The following is a 20,314-nucleotide window of genomic DNA, read 5'->3' as shown; positions in this document are numbered from 1 at the left end:
AAATATTAATACATTTTAGAATAATAATATTTAACCCATTGCATTTTAACATAAATAACATTTATTATGAAAAAGACTTCCCTGCCAAAAAAAGCTGTCAGTGAGAAGAATGGCATGGTTTTAACATTTTGGCAAATCTCTTTAATGTCTGATGTAATAGAAACCAAACCCAAGCCAAACCCAGTGCCATCGAGTTAATTCCGACTCATAGCAACCCTATAGGACAGAGTAGAACTGCCCTATAGAGTTTCCAAGGAGCATCTGGCGAATTTGAACTGCTGACCCTTTGGTTAGCAGCGTAGCACTTAACCACTACGCCACCAGGGTTTCCGACATAATAGAAGACAGCTGAATTCTCATATCTGCTTCTGCGTTCAGTTTGTTGAAGAATATTGTCTTGGTTGAAGTATATGAATGAAATTCAGCCTCACTCAGATATGTAGTTAGAAAAGGGAGGAGTATTTTACTAGGCTTTTTGGGTTATTGAGGATATGCCATATAGCCTTTGGAAAACTTCTCTATATGCTCATGAGAGAATGGTAGTAAAAGGGGGAAATAGTGTCTTAGTAGTACTGTGAAAATAGTTTTGACCTCCCAGATCTTCTGAAAGGGTCTCAGGAGCTCTCAGGGATCCCTGGGCCATACCTTGAGAACCAATGATATAATAATGTAAGGTATTAGAAAGTATGTAGTGTATCAGGGAAGAAATATGCTTACATTGCCATTGGTTTATTTTGAGAATGAAAAGAGCAGTGGTTCTCAGTGTGCATAAAAATTATCTGGAGAATTTGTGGAAAAAACCTTCAGAATCCTGTCTTTAGCCAAAGAAGGAGTTAGGAGGCCTGGCTGGGACAGAGGGGTTTGCTTTTTATTCCCAGCTAATTATCTCACTGGTGGTTTGGAAAGCACGCTTTGAAAAACAGTGGTTTTAGAGGAAAAGGGAGAGAAATATCAAAGTGTTTAATATGCCCTGAAAATATCAGTATAGATAGGTACTGATAAAAAATGAAGCCCACAGAAAGCGTGTATTTCATAACACTACCACAGATAGACAATCTAGAAATAGAGAAAACAGGGGAGGGTGGCAGTCACCACAAAACCACATCAGGGGCTCCAGGTAGGTTTTTCATATGGTTTAACCTCAAGGAAAACCCCTTAGAGTTCTGATTTAGGTTATCAGAGGAAAGAACATGTTTTAAAATAGTGTAGTGGCAGTGGAATGAGTGGTAGATGGAGTAAAGAGGGAAAGGGAAAAGAGTGAAGAGCACACTGGTGGCTCTCCTTTTTGGGAGTGGCAGAAGACCATAGCATGGAAATATCTTGCTTACCCAGACACCTGTACTTCCCTTTAACCACCTGCACCATTATTATCTTTAGATTGATAAAGGCAGCTCTTCCTACCTTCTACTCTCCAATCCAGTGTACACTCATGTACATATGGGCGTATTGCACTCACATGTATGTACCTGTACTCATAGACACATGTGTTACACAGGTAAATCACCTCTTTTGTTGCATATCCTTTTTCCAGACACCAAGGCCTACAGCAGCCCAGTCTCTGACACAGAATTAGAAGTAGGCATACCTTTCTTTGTGATCTAGTAGGTCGAGGAAGCAAATTTTCTCTTTTGAAGGTCCTTGGCCATAATGCTAAATTATTTATTTTGTGTCTGGGCAAAATAGTTGTGATATTGTAAAACAAAACAAAAGACATGTTAAACTTGAAAATGTCTGTATTATGTGTGATATTTCAGAAAGTGAAACTGTTTTTTGTTTGCCAGGGGAAAGGGTGGTAGCCTTTGCTGCTGTAGAAGGAATTTTCTTCTCCGGATCTTTTGCCGCTATATTCTGGCTAAAGAAGAGAGGTCTTATGCCTGGACTCACTTTTTCCAATGAACTCATCAGCAGAGATGAAGTAAGGAATGAAGGATTCTTCAAGTTATTTTGCATTCGTATTTGGCGTTCCTTTATTTTCCTTTCCCTTCGAAAATGCTTGTGGTAATGCAAGTATCCTGGTAATTAAAAGAAAACTGGAAGTCATTCCTTCCTTGGCTGTTAAGACATTGTATTTTCCTACCATTCCTTCTTAGTCTCTTCTACTCATCCTTAAATATCAGTATGCTCCTGGATTCCCATCTTGGCCTCTCTCCTTTGGTGTATACGACCTTCTGGCTGATCTCATCCATTTCCGTGAGATCATCTAAGTGTTCATGACTACCAAAATGCTATCTTTAGCGCAGATAATCTTGCCAAGATTCAAACCCATATATTCAGATACATTTGAGAAATTATCTCCTGGACATCTCCATAGATATCTCAAGCCTAAAAGCCTAGTATTCCATAATTCAGACTCATCATCTCTCTCCCCAAACTTGTCCCTCCTTCTGTTTTTCCTGTTTCATCGAGTAAACCTACCTTCTGTCCAGACATCCACATTTCAAACTTAGGAGTCATTTTAGATTGCTTCTTTTTCTAGTCATATGCAATCAGTCATTATATCTTGTTTCCATACTTTCTTGGCATCTTCCCCCTTTTCATTCTCACCACTGCTGCAGTTCAGACTTTTCATTATCCCTTATCATCTCTGGGTTCTCTGCCCCTAAAACCTCCAGTTCATCCCTCACACTGCTCTCCTGTAATCTTTCTAGATTTTTAAATTCAAAGCTCTTGTGACTCTGTTGCGTGAGGATGAAAAACAACCTCATCAGTTGGCAAAGGGGTCCTGCATATCCTTGCCCTGTCTGCCTCTCCCACAACTCCCCTCCCTCTCTAGTATATGCGCTCTTCTTTCCACGCAGTACTTTTAGTTTCCTTTCAGTGTCATGCTGTTTTGTGCTGCTTTGCTGTGGCTCACACTGTTCTCTCTGCCTGTGATACCCTTGCCACTTCCCTACCACTTTTTTTCCACCTGTTGACTGCCTTCTCATAAGATGCAACTTAAGGTTTCCTGACCCAATTTTGTAAAATTAATCATTGCTCCCTACATATATCCCTTTGAAATTTGAGCCTGTCTCTGTCTTAGAGTCTATAACGTTGTATTGTACTTCTTATCTCCTCTGCTAGACTCTAAGCTCCTTGAGTACAGTTGTTAGCTGCCTCCGAGTTGATGGTGACCCCATGCCTGGTCCAGCACCATCCCCATGAACCGCTGGGAGTTGGACTATTGTGGTCCATAGGGTTTCAATTGATTGATTTTAGGCCGCTAAAACCTGTTCAGCATCATAGCAACACACCAGCCTTCACTGGTAAAGACATGGTGGCAGCGCATGAGGTGCATTGCCGGAAATTGAACCTGGGTCTCCTGCATGGAAGTGGAAAATTCTACCACTGAGCCACCACCACCCTCCTTGAGTGCAGAGACATTAACTTATTTTTCTGTTCCCAGTGTTTAGCCTGTTGTTGTTGTCAGCCATTCAATTTATGTACATTTACTGAATACACTAATCTGGCTCCTCAACTTTTTTCTAAGTGACCTTGGGAAGTTACCTAACCCCTCTGAGCCTTAGCTTCTTCAACTGTAAATGATAACAGGGTTTTGTTAAGATGCAATGACACAGTATATGTAAAAGTACGTTTAAGTGCCATAAAATGCTTTAGGTATTTATTGTTTTTGGTTCATATCTTTAAATTTTAGTAACCTTTATTATAGTGTCGTATGATTACATAGAGGATTTGTAGAACAAAAGAAGAAAAAAAAAATCAAACTCAGCACAGAGATAACCACTTTTAATATTTGATTGTATTTGCTTTTAGACCTTCTATATTTAAATCTGTGTAGACATATACAAACATCATATTTTTACAACTTGAGATATTCTGTTTTCATATTTTTGTAAGTTTTTAAAAAGAGGTATGTTCAATATGTATTATTCTGAATGATATTATTTATTTGACTAGTCTACAATTAGTAGAAGTTTAGGTTGTTTCCAGGGTTTTGTTTGTATTGCTATAATGTGAAATGAATATCTTTGTACATAAACTTTGTCGCAATTTTATTTTATTTTATTTTCCCAAGCTAGATCCCTAGAAGTAGAATTACTACATTATAAGGTCTGAACTTTTTAAAGGTCGTTTATACTTATTTGCAGATTTCTCTACAGAAAGTTTATAGCAATTTGCAGCCCCACTAGCAATGTATGAGCATGTGTTTTCTGGTCATACCCTCACCAGAATCTGGATTTATTTTTTAACTATTTGATAAATTTGATAGGGATAACTGGTCTCTTGATTTTTTTTTTTTTTGGCATTTATTTGATTACTACTTAGATGGAACATTTTTCCATAGTAGTGTTCATCAATTGTGTTTTTTTTTTCTGTGGTTACCTATTCCAGTCCTTTTACTTCGTTCCTATTCAGATATTCATATTTTCCTTACTTAAGTATAAGTGTTCTTCACGTGTTAAGGTTATTTATGCAATAGTCTGTAACCCTTAAAGGAAAAAAACCATGCTTGCCCTGTCTATTGGTATAATCCCAGTTTTAAGTACAGTAACTGAGTTCTTTCACTAAGTATGTGTTATTGAACTTATTAAAATTCGTTGCAAATATTTCCCCCAACTTGTCCTTTGCTTTTATTTTTATTTTGTTGTTGTTAAGTATCCTTTGCTTTTTAATTTTTTTTTTTTAACATATAATAGCCTTAAATTTTATGTGGTCCACATCTAGAGATAAGTTTAATAGTTACACTTATTTTCTTCTTGAGTTGTTTTTTTTTGGTGAGGGCCGTATCAAGGCTCTGTATTTATTTATTTTTTAATTAACTTTTATTAAGCTTCCAGTGAACGTTTACAAATCCAATCAGTCTGTCACATATAAGTTTACATACGTCTTACTCCATACTCCCACTTCCTCTCCCCCATTGAGTCAGCCCTTTCAGTCTCTCCTTTCGTGACAATTTTGCCAGCTTCCCTCTCTCTCTATCCTCCCATCCCCTCTCCAGACAAGAGTTGCCAACACAATCTCAAGTGTCCACCTGATATAATTAGCTCACTCTTCATCAGCATCTCTCTCCCACCCGCTGACCAGTCCCTTTCATGTCTGATGAGTTGTCTTCGGGGATGGTTCCTGTCCTGTGCCAACAGAAGGTCTGGGGACCATGGCCGCCGGGATTCCTCTAGTCTCAGTCAGACCGTTAAGTATGGTCTTTTTATGAGAATTTGGGGTCTGCATCCCGTTGGTCTCCTGTTCCCTCAGGAGTTCTCTGTTGTGCTCCCTGTCAGGGCAGTCATTGATTGTGGCCGGGCACCAACTAGTTCTCCTGGTCTCAGGATGATGTAGGTCTCTGGTTCATGTGGCCCTTTCTGTCTCTTGGGCTCTTAGTTGTCGTGTGACCTTGGTGTTCTTCATTTTCCTTTGCTCCAGGTGGGTTGAGACCAGTTGATGCATCTTAGATGGCCGCTTGTTAGCATTTAAGACCCCAGATGCCACATTTCAAAGTGGGATGCAGAATGTTTTCATAATAGAATTATTTTGCCAATTGACTTAGAAGTCCCCTCAAACCGTGGTCCCCAGACCCCCGCCCTTGCTCCGCTGACCTTTGAAGCATTCATTTTATCCCGGAAACTTCTTTGCTTTTGGTCCAGTCCAATTGAGCTGACCTTCCATGTATTGAGTGTTGTCCTTCCCTTCACCTAAAGCGGTTCTTATCTACTGATTAATCAATAAAAAACCCTCTCCCTCCCTCCCTCCTTCCCCCCCTCGTAACCACAAAAGTATGTGTTCTTCTCAGTTTTTACTATTTCTCAAGATCTTATAATAGTGGTCTTATACAATATTTGTCCTTTTGCCTCTGACTAATTTCGCTCAGCATAATGCCTTCCAGGTTCCTCCATGTTATGAAATGTTTCAGAGATTCCTCACTGTTCTTTATCGATGCGTAGTATTCCATTGTGTGAATATACCACAATTTATTTACCAATTCATCCGCTGATGGACACCTTGGTTGCTTCCAGCTTTTTGCTATTGTAAACAGAGCTGCAATAAACATGGGTGTGCATATATCTGTTTGTGTGAAGGCTCTTGTTTCTTTAGGGTATATTCTGAGGAGTGGGATTTCTGGGTTGTATTTTTTTTTTTTTTATAGTAGTTCTATTTCTAACTCTTTAAGATAATGCCAGATAGATTTCCAAAGTGGTTGTACCATTTTACATTCCCACCAGCAGTGTATAAGAGTTCCAATCTCTCCGCAGCCTCTCCAAAATTTATTATTTTGTGTTTTTTGGATTAATGCCAGCCTTGTTGTTGTGAGATGGAATCTCATCGTAGTTTTAATTTGCATTTCTCTAATGGCTAATGATGGAGAGCATTTTCTCATGTATCTGTTGGCTGCCTGAATATCTTCTTTAGTGAAATGTGTGTTCATATCCTTTGCCCACTTCTTGATTGGGTTGTTTGTCTTTTTGTGGTTGAGTTTTGACAGAATCATGTAGATTTTAGAGATCAGGCGCTGGTCGGAGATGTCATAGCTGAAAATTCTTTCCCAGTCTGTAGGTGGTCTTTTTACTCTTTTGGTGAAGTCTTTAGATGAGCATAGGTGTTTGATTTTTAGGAGCTCCCAGTTATCGGGTTTCTCTTCATCATTTTTGGTAATGTTTTGTATTCTGTTTATGCCTTGTATTAGGGCTCCTAGGGTTGTCCCTATTTTTTCTTCGATGATCTTTATCGTTTTAGTCTTTATGTTTAGGTCTTTGATCCACTTGGAGTTAGTTTTTGTGCATGGTGTGAGGTATGGGTCCTGTTTCATTTTTTTGCAAATGGATATCCAGTTATGCCAGCACCATTTGTTAAAAAGACTCTCTTTTCCCCAATTAACTGACACTGGGCCTTTGTCAAATATCAGCTGCTCATACGTGCATGGATTTATATCTGGGTTCTCAATTCTGTTCCATTGGTCTATGTGCCTGTTGTTGTACCAGTACCAGGCTGTTTTGACTACTGTGGCTGTATAATAGCTTCTGAAATCAGGTAGAGTGAGGCCTCCCACTTTCTTCTTCTTTTTCAGTAATGCTTTGCTTATCCGGGGCTTCTTTCCCTTCCATATGAAATTGGTGATTTGTTTCTCTATCCCCTTAAAATATGACATTGGAATTTGGATCGGAAGTGCGTTATATGTATAGATGGCTTTTGGTAGAATAGACATTTTTACTATGTTAAGTCTTCCTATCCATGAGCAAGGTATGTTTTTCCACTTAAGTATGTCCTTTTGAATTTCTTGTAGTAGAGCTTTGTAGTTTTCTTTGTATAGGCCTTTTACATCCTTGGTAAGATTTATTCCTAAGTATTTTATCTTCTTGGGGGCTACTGTGAATGGTATTGATTTGGTTATTTCCTCTTCGATGTTCTTTTTGTTGATGTAGAGGAATCCAAGTGATTTTTGTATGTTTATCTTATAACCTGAGACTCTGCCAAACTCTTCTATTAGTTTCAGTAGTTTTCTGGAAGATTCCTTGGGGTTTTCTGTGTATAAGATCATGTCATCTGCAAATAGTGATAACTTTACTTCCTCCTTGCCAATTCAGATACCTTTTATTTCTTTGTCTAACCTAATTGCCCTGGCTAGGACTTCTAGCACGATGTTGAATAAGAGCGGTGATAAAGGGCATCCTTGTCTGGTTCCCGTTCTCAAGGGAAATGCTTTCAGGTTCTCTCCATTTAGAGTGATATTGGCTGTTGGCTTTGCATAGATGCCCTTTATTATGTGGAGGAATTTTCCTTCAATTCCTATTTTGGTAAGAGTTTTTATCATAAATGGGTGTTGGACTTTGTCAAATGCCTTTTCTGCATCAATTGATAAGATCATGTGGTTTTTGTCTTTTGTTTTATTTATGTGATGGATTACATTAATGGTTTTTCTGATATTAAACCAGCCTTGCATCCCTGGTATAAATCCCACTTGATCATGGTGAATTATTTTTTGATGTGTTGTTGGATTCTATTGGCTAGAATTTTGTTGAGGATTTTTGCATCTATGTTCATGAGGGATATAGGTCTATAATTTTCTTTTTTTGTAATGTCTTTACCTGGTTTTGGTATCAGGGAGATGGTGGCTTCATAGAATGAGTTGGGTAGTATTCCATCATTTTCTATGCTTTGAAATACCTTTAGTAGTAGTGGTGTTAACTCTTCTCTGAAAGTTTGATAGAACTCTGCAGTGAAGCCGTCTGGGCCAGGGCTTTTTTTTGTTGGGAGTTTTTTGATTACCGTTTCAATCTCTTTTTTTGTTATGGGTCTATTTAGTTGTTCTACTTCTGAATGTGTTAGTTTAGGTAGGTAGTGTTTTTCCAGGAATTCATCCATTTCTTCTAGGTTTGCAAATTTGTTAGAGTACAATTTTTCGTAAGAATCTGAAATGATTCTTTTAATTTCTTTTGGTTCTGTTGTGATATGGTCCTTCTCGTTTCTTATTCGGGTCATTTGTTTCCTTTCCTGTATTTCTTTAGTCAGTCTAGCCAATGGTTTATCAATTTTGTTAATTTTTTCAGAGAACCAGCTTTTGGCTTTGTTAATTCTTTCAATTGTTTTTCTGTTCTCTAATTCATTTAGTTCAGCTCTAATTTTTATTATTTGTTTTCTTCTGGTGCCTGATGGATTCTTTTGTTGCTCAGTTTCTATTTGTTCAAGTTGTAGGGACAGTTCTCTGATTCTGGCTCTTTCTTCTTTTTGTATGTGTGCATTTATCGATATAAATTGGCCTCTGAGCACTGCTTTTGCTGTGTCCCAGAGGTTTTGATAGGAAGTATTTTCATTCTCATTGCATTCTATGAATTTCCTTATTCCCTCCTTGATGTCTTCTATAACCCAGTCTTTTTTCAGGAGGGTATTGTTCAGTTTCCAAGTATTTGATTTCTTTTCCCTAGTTTTTCTGTTATTGATTTCTAGTTTTATTGCCTTGTGGTCTGAGAAGATGCTTTGTAATATTTCGATGTTTTGGATTCTGCATAGGTTTGTTTTATGACCTAATATGTGGGCTATTCTAGAGAGTGTTCCATGTGCGCTAGAAAAAAAAGTATACTTTGCAGCAGTTGGGTGGAGAGTTCTGTATAAGTCAATGAGGCCAAGTTGGTTGATTGTTGTAAGTAGGTCTTCTGTGTCTCTATCGAGCTTCTTACTGGATGTCCTGTCCTTCTCCGAAAGTGGTGTGTTGAAGTCTCCTACTGTAATTGTGGAGGTGTCTATCTCACTTTTCAGTTCTGTTAAAATTTGATTTATGTATCTTGCAGCCATGTCATTGGGTGCATAAATATTTAATATGGTTATGTCTTCCTGATCAGTTGTCCCTTTTATCATTATATAGTGTCCTTCTTTATCCTTTGTGGTGGATTTAAGTCTAAAGTCTATTTTGTCAGAAATTAATATTGCTACTCCTCTTCTTTTTTGCTTATTGTTTGCTTGATATATTTTTTCCATCCTTTGAGTTGTAGTTTGTTTGTGTCTCTAAGTCTAAGGTGTGTCTCTTGTAGGCAGCATATGGATGGATCGTGTTTCTTTATCCAGTCCGTGACTCTCTGTCTCTTTATTGGTGCATTTAGTCCATTTACATTCAGCGCAATTATAGATAAATAAGTTTTTAGTGCTGTCATTTTGATGCCTTTTTATGTGTGTTGTTGACAATTTCATTTTTCCACATACTTTTTTGTGCTGAGACGTTTTTCTTAGTAAATTGTGAAGTCCTCATTTTCATGTTTGACTTTATGTTAGTTGAGTCGTTAGTTTTTCTTGGCTTTTATCTTGAGTTATGGAGTTGTTATACCTTTTTGTGGTTACCTTATTATTTACCCCTATTTTTCTAAGTAAAAACCTAACTTGTATTGTTCTATATCGCCTTGTATCACTCTCCATATGGCAGTTCAATGCCTCCTGTATTTAGTCCCCCTTTTTGATTATTGTGATCTTTTACATATTGACTTCCATGATTCCCTGTTATGTGTATTTTTTTTTTTAATTAATCTTAATTTGTTTGTTTTTGTGATTTCCCTATTTGAGTTGATATCAGGACATTCTGTTTTGTGACCTTTTGTTGTGCTGGTATCTGATAATATTGGTTTTCTGACCAAACAATATCCTTTAGTATTTCTTGTAGCTTTGGTTTGGTTTTTGCAAATTCTCTAAACTTATGTTTATCTGTAAATATCTTAATTTCGCCTTCATGTTTCAGAGAGAGTTTTGCTGGATATATGATCCTTGGCTGGCAGTTTTTCTCCTTCAGTACTCTGTATATGTCGTCCCATTCCCTTCTTGCCTGCATGGTTTCTGCTGAGTAGTCTGAACTTATTCTTATTGATTCTCCCTTGAAGGAAACCTTTCTTTTCTCCCTGGCTGCTTTTAAAATTTTCTCTTTATCTTTGGTTTTGGCAAGTTTGATGATAACATGTCTTGGTGTTTTTCTTTTTGGATCAATCTTAAATAGGGTTCGATGAGCATCTTGGATAGATATCCTTTCGTCTTTCATGATGTCAGGGACGTTTTGTGTCAGGAGATCTTCAACTATTTTCTCTGTGTTTTCTGTCCCCCCTCCCTGTTCTGGGACTCCAATCACCCGCAAGTTATCCTTCTTGATAGAGTCCCACATGATTCTTAGGGTTTCTTCATTTTTTTTAATTCTTTTATCTGATTTTTTTTCAGCTATGTTGGTGTTGATTCCCTGGTCCTCCAGATGTCCCAGTCTGCATTCTAATTGCTCGAGTCTGCTCCTCTGACTTCCTAGTGCGTTGTCTAATTCTGTAATTTTATTGTTAATCTTTTGGATTTCTACATGCTGTCTTTCTATGGATTCTTGCAACTTATTAATTTTTCCACTATGTTCTTGAATAATCTTTTTGAGTTCTTCAACAGTTTTATCAGTGTGTTCCTTGGCTTTTTCTGCAGTTTGCCTTATTTCGTTTGTGATGTCTTGAAGCATTCTGTAAATTAGTTTTTTATATTCTGTACCTGATAATTCCAGGATTGTATCTTCATTTGGGAAAGATTTTGATTCTTTTGTTTGGGGGGTTGTAGAAGCTGTCATGGTCTGCTTCTTTATGTGGTTTGATATGGACTGCTGTCTCTGAGCCATCAGTGGGAAACTAGTTTTTCCAGAAAATCTGCTAAAAAAAAATGCAGTCAGATCCCTATCAGAGTTCTCCCTCTGGCTCAGGCAATTCGTATGTTAATGAAGCCGCCTGGGGAGGGTGGGGAAGGGATCAGAGAGATAGGAGAGTAGCACCTCAGAATATAGCCAGAGTTGCTTGTCTTGCTTGGAATGACTATTATATCTGAGATTCCCACGGGGCGTGTCGCCTGTGTGTGCTGGCTGTGTGGAGATTGCCCCTGGGGGGTCTGGCCCGCTGAAGTCATGGTCAGATCCTCCACTGCCAGCCCCACGCCCAACGTCAAGGTTCCCCTGCTGGGACCGTGCACTCTCGACTCCAAAATCAGTCTCTGCCTCCCGGGGACTTCTCGTCCCGGCAGCCGCGTCGCCGTGCCGCCTCCGCGAACCGGCTGGGCCCCCTCCTGGGGTTAGTTCAGGTGAGTGGAGCAGCTGCGCGTGCTTGTGCCGTGACCTCGTGTCCCAGCTGGGATGCTGCTCTCCCTGCTCCAAGACCAGTCGCTGCCTCCCGGGGACTTCTCCCACCGGCGCGGTCGCCACGCCGCCTGCGCAAACTGGCTGGGCCCCCTCCTGGGTTATTTCAGGAGAGTGGAGCATCTCTCCGTGCTTATGCCGTGCCTGCGCCCAGTCAAAATCCCGGTGGGACGGTTCCCCGGCTGGGACGCTGCTCTCCCAGCTCCAAGACCAGTCACTGCCTCCCGGGGACTTCTCCCACGGGCAGCGTCGCTACGCCGCCCACGAGAACAGGCTGGGCCCCCTCCCGGGGTTAGTTCAGGGGAGTGGAGCAGCTCTCCGTGCTTATGCCGTGTCTGCGCCCAGCCAAAATCCCGGCGGGACGGTTCCCAGGCTGGGACACTGCTCTCCCCTCTCCAGGACCAGTCGCTGCCTCCCGGGGACTTCTCCCACCAGCTGCGTCGCCACGGCGCCCGCACGAACCGGCTGGGCCCCCTCCCGGAGTGGGTTCGGGGGCTAGGGCTGGTCCCTTTGTTTGTGCCGTCTGCTCCCCTGTGCTCTGCCCTAAATCGGGCGCCAATGGTTACCTGACTGGTACGCTGGCTCCAGGCTCTGAAAACAATCCCTGCTTCCCCGTATTTGTTCGTTCTCCGTCTCTAAATCTGTGTTTGTTGTTCAGGGTTCGTAGATTGTTATGTATGTGATCGATTCACTTGTTTTTCTGAGTCTTTGTTGCAAGAGGGATCCGAGGTAGCGTCTACCTATTCCGCCATCTTGGCCCCGCCTCTTCTTGAGTTTTTAACATTTAGCTTTCTAATTCAATTTGAATTTGTTTTGGTATGTGGTGTTAGGATATAATTTAATGTTATTTCAGACACTCTTCAGCAGCTTTTCCGATTCTTATCTGTCATGGATTGAATTGTGTCCCCCCAGAATATCTTGGCTAGGCCGTGATTCCCAGTATTATGTGATTGTCCACTATTTTTCATATGATGTGATTTTCCTATGTGTTGTAAATTCTGTCTCTATGATGGGACTAGCGCCAGTTATGTTCATGAGGCAGGACTCATTCTGTAAGTTTAGGTTGTGTCTTAAGCTAATCACTTTTGAGATATGAAAGAGAAATGAGCAGAGAGATAGGGGACCTCATACTACCAAGAAAGCAGTGCTGGGAGCAGAGCATGTTTTTTGGACCTGTGTCCATGGAGTTCCTGCGTGGAGAAGCTCCTAGATCAAGGGAAGATTGATGACAAGGACCTTCCCCCAGAACCAACAGAGAGAGAAATCCTTCCCCTAGAGCTGCACTCTAAATTTGGACTTCTAGCTTCCTAGACTATGAAAGCATAAATTTCTGTTTGTAAAAGCCATCACTTGTAGTATTTCTGTTATAGCAGCAGTAGGTAACTAAGACACTATCCTTTCTCCATTGACTTGTGTTGTCTTCTTTATTATATACTATAAAACCTTCTAAAATGCTTGCTGATAGTGAGGAGGACTTGAAGCATTTACTGATGAAGAGCAAAGACTACAGCCTTCAGTATAGATTATATCTCAACATAAAGAAAACAAAAATCCTTACAACTGGACCAATAAGCAACATCATGATAAAAGAAGAAAAGGTTTAAATTGTCAAGGGTTTCATTTTACTTGATCCACAGTCAATGCCATGGAAGCAGCAGTCAAAAATCAAACGATGTATTGCATTGGGCAGATCTACTGCAAAAGCCTTTTTAAAGTGCCTAAAAGCAAAAATGTCACTTTAAGGACTATGATGCGCCTGACCAAAGCCATGATATTTTCAGTTGCCTCATGTGCGTGTGAAAGCTGGACAATGAATAAGGAAGGCTGTAGAAGAATTGATACCTTTGAATTATGGTGTTGATGAAGGATATTGAATATACCATGTACTGCCGGAACAATGGAAACCCTGGCTATGGCTGCTAACAACAAATGATAGGGCCAGGATTTAAACACATCTGCCTCCATATTTTAGGCCTCCATATGCCATGCTTTTTCCACTACCCTATTTTGTACTACAGCTGCTAACCAAAAGGTTGGCAGTTCAAATCTACCAGGTGCTCCTTGGAAACCCTATGAGGCCATTCTACTCTGTCCTATAGGGTCGCTATGAGTTGGAATCGACTTGACAGCGATGGTTTTTTTGGCTGGAAGAATGAACAGATCTGGCTTGGAAAAAGTACTGTAGAATACACCTTAGAAGGTGTTATGGATTGAATTGTGTCTCCCCAAAATGTGTGTTGACTTGGCTAGGTCATGATTCCCAATGTTGTGTGGTCGTCTACCATTTTGTGGTGTGATTATCCTATGTGTTGTAAATCCTAACCTCTATGATGTTAATGAGGCAGGAGTAGAGGCAGTTATGTTAACGAGGCAGGACTCAATCTACAGGATTAGGTTGTATCTTGAGTCAATCTCTTTTGAGATATAAAAGAAAGAATTGAGCAGAGAGTAAAGGGGCCTCCGACCGCCAAAAATGAAGAGCCAGGAGCGAAGTGCATACTTTGGATCTGGGGTCCCTGTGCTGAAGTACAACCTTGGATTTGAGGGTTTTACCTTTCTGTTGTTTTGAATTTTTATTGATTCATCTAGAAAGACTTAAGCAACTCTGATTTGTAATTCTTTAAAGTGCACATTGTGTGCTCATTGGTTGTTTACAGTATTATTCCTTTTTCTTTGTAGTTTAGAAATGTTAATTGACTATGCCTAGGTGTCAGTCTCTGGCTTAATTTTGTTTGGAACTCCATCGTTCTACCTCCGGCCTGTTCATTTTTGTTTTGAATTTTTGAAAAATTTATTTCGTTATTCTTTTGCTTTTTAGCTTTCTACCATCTGTGCTGTGTTTTAGAATCCTGACTATTGTAGGTTGACTCTTCTTGCCCTGTTCTCCAATTACATACAATTCTTCAACATTTATTTTATTTGCGTAACGTTCTGTTCTCAGGGATATTTCACAGGTTTATTTTCTTCTCTGGTTGAGTTATCTGCAGTGTGATTCTGCTTTATACAGATTTATACAAATGATGTTCTTAATTCTTGGCTTCATTGAATTGAGTTTGTTTTTATTTTGTGCTATTCTTATTTAATATAAATTTTGTCTTCTGAAGTCTCTGAGTGTGTTTCACCTGTTCTTTAAATACTTCTCATTATTTTTCAAACACTTCTCACTTTTTTTGGACATCTACAAATTGATGGATTTTCCTTGTAACTCTTCTTTATTGTTTTGCTTTTATTTTGCAAAATGCTTTTGCTGGCTGCAGATTCTTTTTGTGTTTGTTAATTCTTCCTTAATGCTAATGAACTTAGATTTACTGGTGTTAAAAGTGTTTCATTATATGTTATTGTGTTGGCATTTTAATGAAATTTGAATGAAAGAAGTCCCTGGCTCTATTAAATTCTTATCTGTCAGAAGTTCCATATTGCCTTACCTGAACTTACTTTGTGTAATGCCTGACACATCACTCTGTGCAAATAGCTGATTGCGAGATATTTGATAATGGTATTTTTCTCCTATTTTAGGGACTCCATTGTGACTTTGCTTGCCTGATGTTTCAGTACTTAGTAAATAGGCCTTCAGAAGAAAGGGTCAGGGAGATCATTGTTAATGCTGTTGAAATTGAGCAGGTAAGTAGGCAAGCTTATGCAGTTAGCACATCTCTCTGTATGTTTATTCCATTATTATATTTAGTTGACTCGTGTGAAATTGCTATTTTGTAGGTCAAAACAAACATTGACAATTTTTATGGTTCAACTGATAGCAATACATGGTGTATTACGAGTATCATAAGGCAATTTATAGTTTGGTTTTTAAGTCAGTCTTTATTATACATTAAGGTTTTATATATGCTAAAATTGGCTTCAAGGCTATTTTTCTGTCTCATTGATCTACCTGTGAAGTTTCATGTCATAACATAATAAACTGTCTTAATTATTGTAGCTTTATATTTTTAGAATTTTAACCTTGGAGAGCAGGAATAGTCTTGTTTTGTGTTCTCAATAACCTAACAAGGTGTGAAGCATGTACCAAATGCTCACAGAATGAATAAATAAATGAATTTATGAATAGTAAAACTTAATTTTTAGTATGTAAAGATACCTGACTAGAATATGTAAAGATGTCTGACCTGGATACTCCACTTAGGAGTATTTTTGAACTAGTTTAAAAGTAAAGCAAACTTTTTTTTATTATTTTAAATACTGCATAGTTTAATAGCCACAGTTTTCATATTTAAAAAAAGAAACAAACCAGTTACCATCTAGTGGATTCCAAGTCATGACGACCCCATGTGTGTCAGAGTAGAACTGTGCTCCACAGGGTTTTCAGTGGCTGATTTTTCGGAAGTAGATCGCCAGGCTTTCTTCTGAGGTGCTTCTGGGTGACCTTGAACTGCCAACCTTTCAGTTAACCATTAGCACCACCCAGAGACTCCAGTTTTCATACTGGAAAGGGGAAAAGGCATAAAATACGTTTTGGTATCTAATCATTTTGAGAACTAAATCTAGGTAGTTAATATGTTAATACTTTATCACTGCCTTTCAATTTAATTGGAGTTCAGTTTATCTCTCATCCCTCAGATTCATTTCTGTTTTTGTCTTCTGTGCTTTGTTAATTGAGTTTTCTCTCTTTCCCTACTTCTTCTGTAGTTCTGTGCCCCATGGGAATCATCTTTGGTGATTCTAAATGAGAATGTAGTGCAAAGTTGAATCTTTCTCTAGGTATTTCACAACAAAGCATCTCCTTTTTTCTGTTGAGAAACATGTATTCAGGCTTCACAGGTGTTGCTTGTTTAAATACCAGTAATTTTGTTAGTTAATTTCAAATTATTTTGGCTCTGTGAGGGTGTGAAATAATGTGAATAGTAATACTACTAACATTTTTAAACAAATGGGTATCATTTGCCATGTTGAAAAAATTTATACTAGTATATTTTCCTTGAATAAGAACAGTACCCTAGAAAATTAATAAAACTTAAAACTAAAACCCTCCTTCTTTTTGGAAAGTACTCATTTATTGTTCTGTCTTTGTATTTTATTCTATGTTTGTTTGTTTACATTCTAGGAGTTTTTAACAGAAGCCTTGCCAGTTGGCCTCATTGGAATGAATAGTGTTTTGATGAAACAATATATTGAGTTTGTAGCAGACAGATTACTTGTGGAACTCGGATTCTCAAAGGTAACAGGTTAAAAATGTATTACTGCTAACTAAACTGTTATAGTCAAGTAAGGCCTCTAAAGTATTATATTTAACCCAAAACATTTGTAACATACTATTTTACTTTTACAATGTCCATGATAGAGTTTTGTTTTGCATGAATAAATTCATTCTGCAAAATCCTTCGAAACTTAAAATGAAATTTTAACAGAAGTTGGAAGCTGGTAAATTTTAGAGCCAATAGGCTCAATAAATTACGTTGTAATAATTGCAGTTATCTATTTAAAAGATTATCTTCATATAATTTGATTTGGCTTGCATATGTATGTTTACTATCATATAAATTCATTTGTCTGTATCATAGTTCTTGAGTTTACATTTAAATAGGGAGTAGTTATTAGGACACATTAACTGTCATAATTTGACTCTTTGAACTCAGTTGTCTTTAAGTTATTTCTGTCATCTTACATAGCAACCCTGTAGGACAGAGTGGAACTACTCCATAGGGTTTCCAGGGATTCACTGCTGACCTTTTGGTTGGCAGCTGAGCTCTTAAACGCTGCACTGTGGGCTCCTTATCAGAGGTAATATACTTGAATTTCATAAAGAAGTGTGGTTTTCACATGATTTAAGAGATAGTAGCTTTCACAGGATTTAAAAGATAGAGCCTACAACCAGACTACCTGGGTTTGAATCCTAGTTCCACTGCTTTCTAGCTGTGTGACCTTGGGCAAGTTGCTTAACTTTATCTCAATTTTCCCATCTGTAAAAATGGAGATAATAATACTTACCCCAAATGATTGTTGATGAGTTGTTATACTTAAAGCACTTAAAATATTGCCAGACATAGAGTAAATGCACACTAAATTGTCACTTTGTACTCAACTTAAGTGGAATATTCACAAAAATTTACTATGTATTATATCATGGTAATTAGAAATTATAGGTTATGATTTCTTAGCAAGTAAGTGTAAGTTTAAGTTGTATTTATTAAGAAGCTTTATGAACTCCATGATGCAAGGTAATCATTACCTTTCTTGGTAAAGCATTTATTTTCTCAAAACCACAGAAGTAGTGTAATCAAAGAGTCAGATGGAACAAAGGTATTTTTTTAGGAAGATTAAGCTATGTTTTATTGTTTCAGTTCCAAGATTTTCTGTTTACTGATAATTAATGAGAGAAATCAAGATTATAATTATATTAACATAATCTCTTAAACTTTTAAACTGTGCATATTAAAAGAAATTATATTTGTTCACAAGTTATACAGATCTGTTATAGGAACTTTAATTTGCTTATGTAAGCTTTGAAGCAAACTCAGCTGTCCTTTAGCTTACCACCATATCCTCAAGCCACACATCCTTCCTCTCTTGTTAATTAGAAAACTGCTGATCTCTGGGTTTCATTTTTCCTTTGGGAGCTTGCTAACTGTAGGTATGTAAAATGAGCCTCCTGTAGGAGAAAATCTAAACTCGATGTAAAACCTCCAAAATACCTTAATGAATTCCAAACAACAGAAATGATAGAGGCCTTTTAGTTTAGTGCAGTAAAATTAAAATTTAACAACAAAAGATTACCAAAAAAAAAAAAAAAGTTCCATCCACTTAGAAATTGAAAATATACCCTTTAAAATGAGAGAATTAAAAATGAAAATATTAACTAATTGAAAATAAATGACAATTAAGATTACCGTATATCTAAACCTGGGAATCACAGCCAAAGAGGTCCTCAGAGGAAAAATTATAACGTCAAATGTATATCTTAACATGACAATTTAAAATATATGCACTAAAGTTTGGACTCAAGGAGCTAGAAAAAGAACTATTCTTATGACAGTTTTTGATAAGAGATTACTTAAATTAGCAAATGGTTGTCATTTATACAGAATTTTAAATAGGAACCCCATTAATGATGTTATGCATTTCTCTTTTAGTTTAATGTAAGTAAATAAATATTTGAGTACTTCCTGTGTGTCAAGAACGAGCCACTTAATTTAGTGAGGTCTTGGTTGCTCTGTCCGTGAATGACTTAGATCAGATTTTTTGAAAGATCCCCATTTCTAAAACTCAGGGATCTATGGCTATTGGTCTAGTGCTCTTTCCACTGTATCCTGCCGTGCATTGTAGCTTGACTTTTAACTCACTCTCAACACACAGTTTCTGAGAGTCCATTTCACAGAATTTCACAAGTCGGGCACACATAGCATTTGAGCTTTTTTGGGAATATATATACTTTAAAGCTTTATTAAGATACAATTCACATACCACGTAATTCACCCATTTAAAGTGTACAATTCAGTGGTTCTTAGAATATTCACAGAGTTGTGCAACCATCAGCATGATCACTTTTAGGATATTTTCAGCGTTCCGACCTGATCAGTCACTCCCCTTCTTTCCCTCCCTGGCCACGTTGTTGATGATGGTGTTAGTTGCCGTGGAGTTGGCTCCAACTCATGGTGACCTTACATATATCAGAATGAAATGTGTGGTCCTATCCCATCTTGTTGGTATGTTTGCATCCATTTTTGTGGCTTATTTTGTCAGCCCATCGCATTGAGGGTTTCCCTCGTTTTCTCTGACCCTATACTTTACCAAACATGATGTCCTTTTCTAGTGATGAGTCTTTCCTGATAATATGCCCAATGAAAGTGGGCCAAATCTTGCCATCCTCACTTCTTAGGGGCGTTCTAGTTATTAGTTGCCATCAAATCAGCTCCAACTCATGATGACCATATGGATAACAGAATGAAACATTGCCGTCTTCATGATTCTGTCTTTATAAATTTACCTATTCTGGACATTTCATAAAAATAAAATCATATACTATGTGGTCTTTTGTGACCCATTTCTCTCCCTTAACAAAGTGCTTTCAGGGCCCGTGCATATTGTAGCAAGTATCAGTACTTCATCCCTTACTATGACTAAATATATTCTGTTGTGTGGCTGTATTACATTTTGTTTATCCATTCATCAATTAATGGAAATTTGAGTTGTTTCCACTTTTTGGCTATTGTAAGTAATGCTTCCATGAACATTCATGTAGAAGTTTTTGTATAGAAGTATGTTTTGTTTCTCTTGGGTATGTACCTAGGAGTGAAATTGCTGGGTTATATCATAACTCTGTGTTTAGCATTTTGAGGAACTGCCAGGTGGTTTTCTAAAGCAGACGCACTATTTTACATTCCTGCAAGCATTATGTGAGGATTCCAATTTCTCCACGTTTTCATAACACATCTTATCTGTGTTTTTTATTGTAGCCATCTGAGTGGATATAAAGTGATATCTCATTGTGGTCTTGATTTACATTTCTTTAATGACCAATGATGTTGAATGTCTTTTCATGTACTTATTGGTCATTTGGTATATCTTTTTTGGAGAAATGTCTATTTAGATTCTTTGCCATTTTTAATTGGATTATTTGAATATATTCTTTTTTTTACATATATTCATATATAATTATGATTAAACTTGTATAATTCTGAGGTTGTATCATAGACAACATATAAAGAAGTGAAATACGTACTGCCAATCCAGAGTTGTTAGCTTCAGAGATATGCACTATTCCAAAGACGTTGCTACTATTCCTCTGTAGTAAGTGCCTTTGTGTGA

At 37.9% G+C, this 20,314-nt stretch overlaps 1 protein-coding gene across 3 annotated transcripts in view; it reads left to right on the top strand.

Annotated features, from left to right (window-relative positions):
* Positions 1 to 20,314, top strand: part of RRM2B (ribonucleotide reductase regulatory TP53 inducible subunit M2B) — a 48,696-nt gene that overhangs the window by 10,670 nt on the left and 17,712 nt on the right. For all 3 annotated transcript variants that reach the window (XM_064267983.1, XM_064267984.1, XM_064267982.1), the window contains exons 6-8: positions 1,782 to 1,915; positions 15,074 to 15,178; positions 16,614 to 16,727. In XM_064267983.1, coding sequence (XP_064124053.1) covers positions 1,782 to 1,915; positions 15,074 to 15,178; positions 16,614 to 16,727 — 353 coding nt within the window. The remainder of the gene's footprint in view (positions 1 to 1,781; positions 1,916 to 15,073; positions 15,179 to 16,613; positions 16,728 to 20,314) is intronic.

Source organism: Loxodonta africana, chromosome 14, assembly GCF_030014295.1.
Source record: "Loxodonta africana isolate mLoxAfr1 chromosome 14, mLoxAfr1.hap2, whole genome shotgun sequence".
In the NCBI taxonomy this organism is placed as follows: domain Eukaryota; kingdom Metazoa; phylum Chordata; class Mammalia; order Proboscidea; family Elephantidae; genus Loxodonta; species Loxodonta africana.
This window is presented reverse-complemented; position numbering and strand designations above follow the sequence as displayed.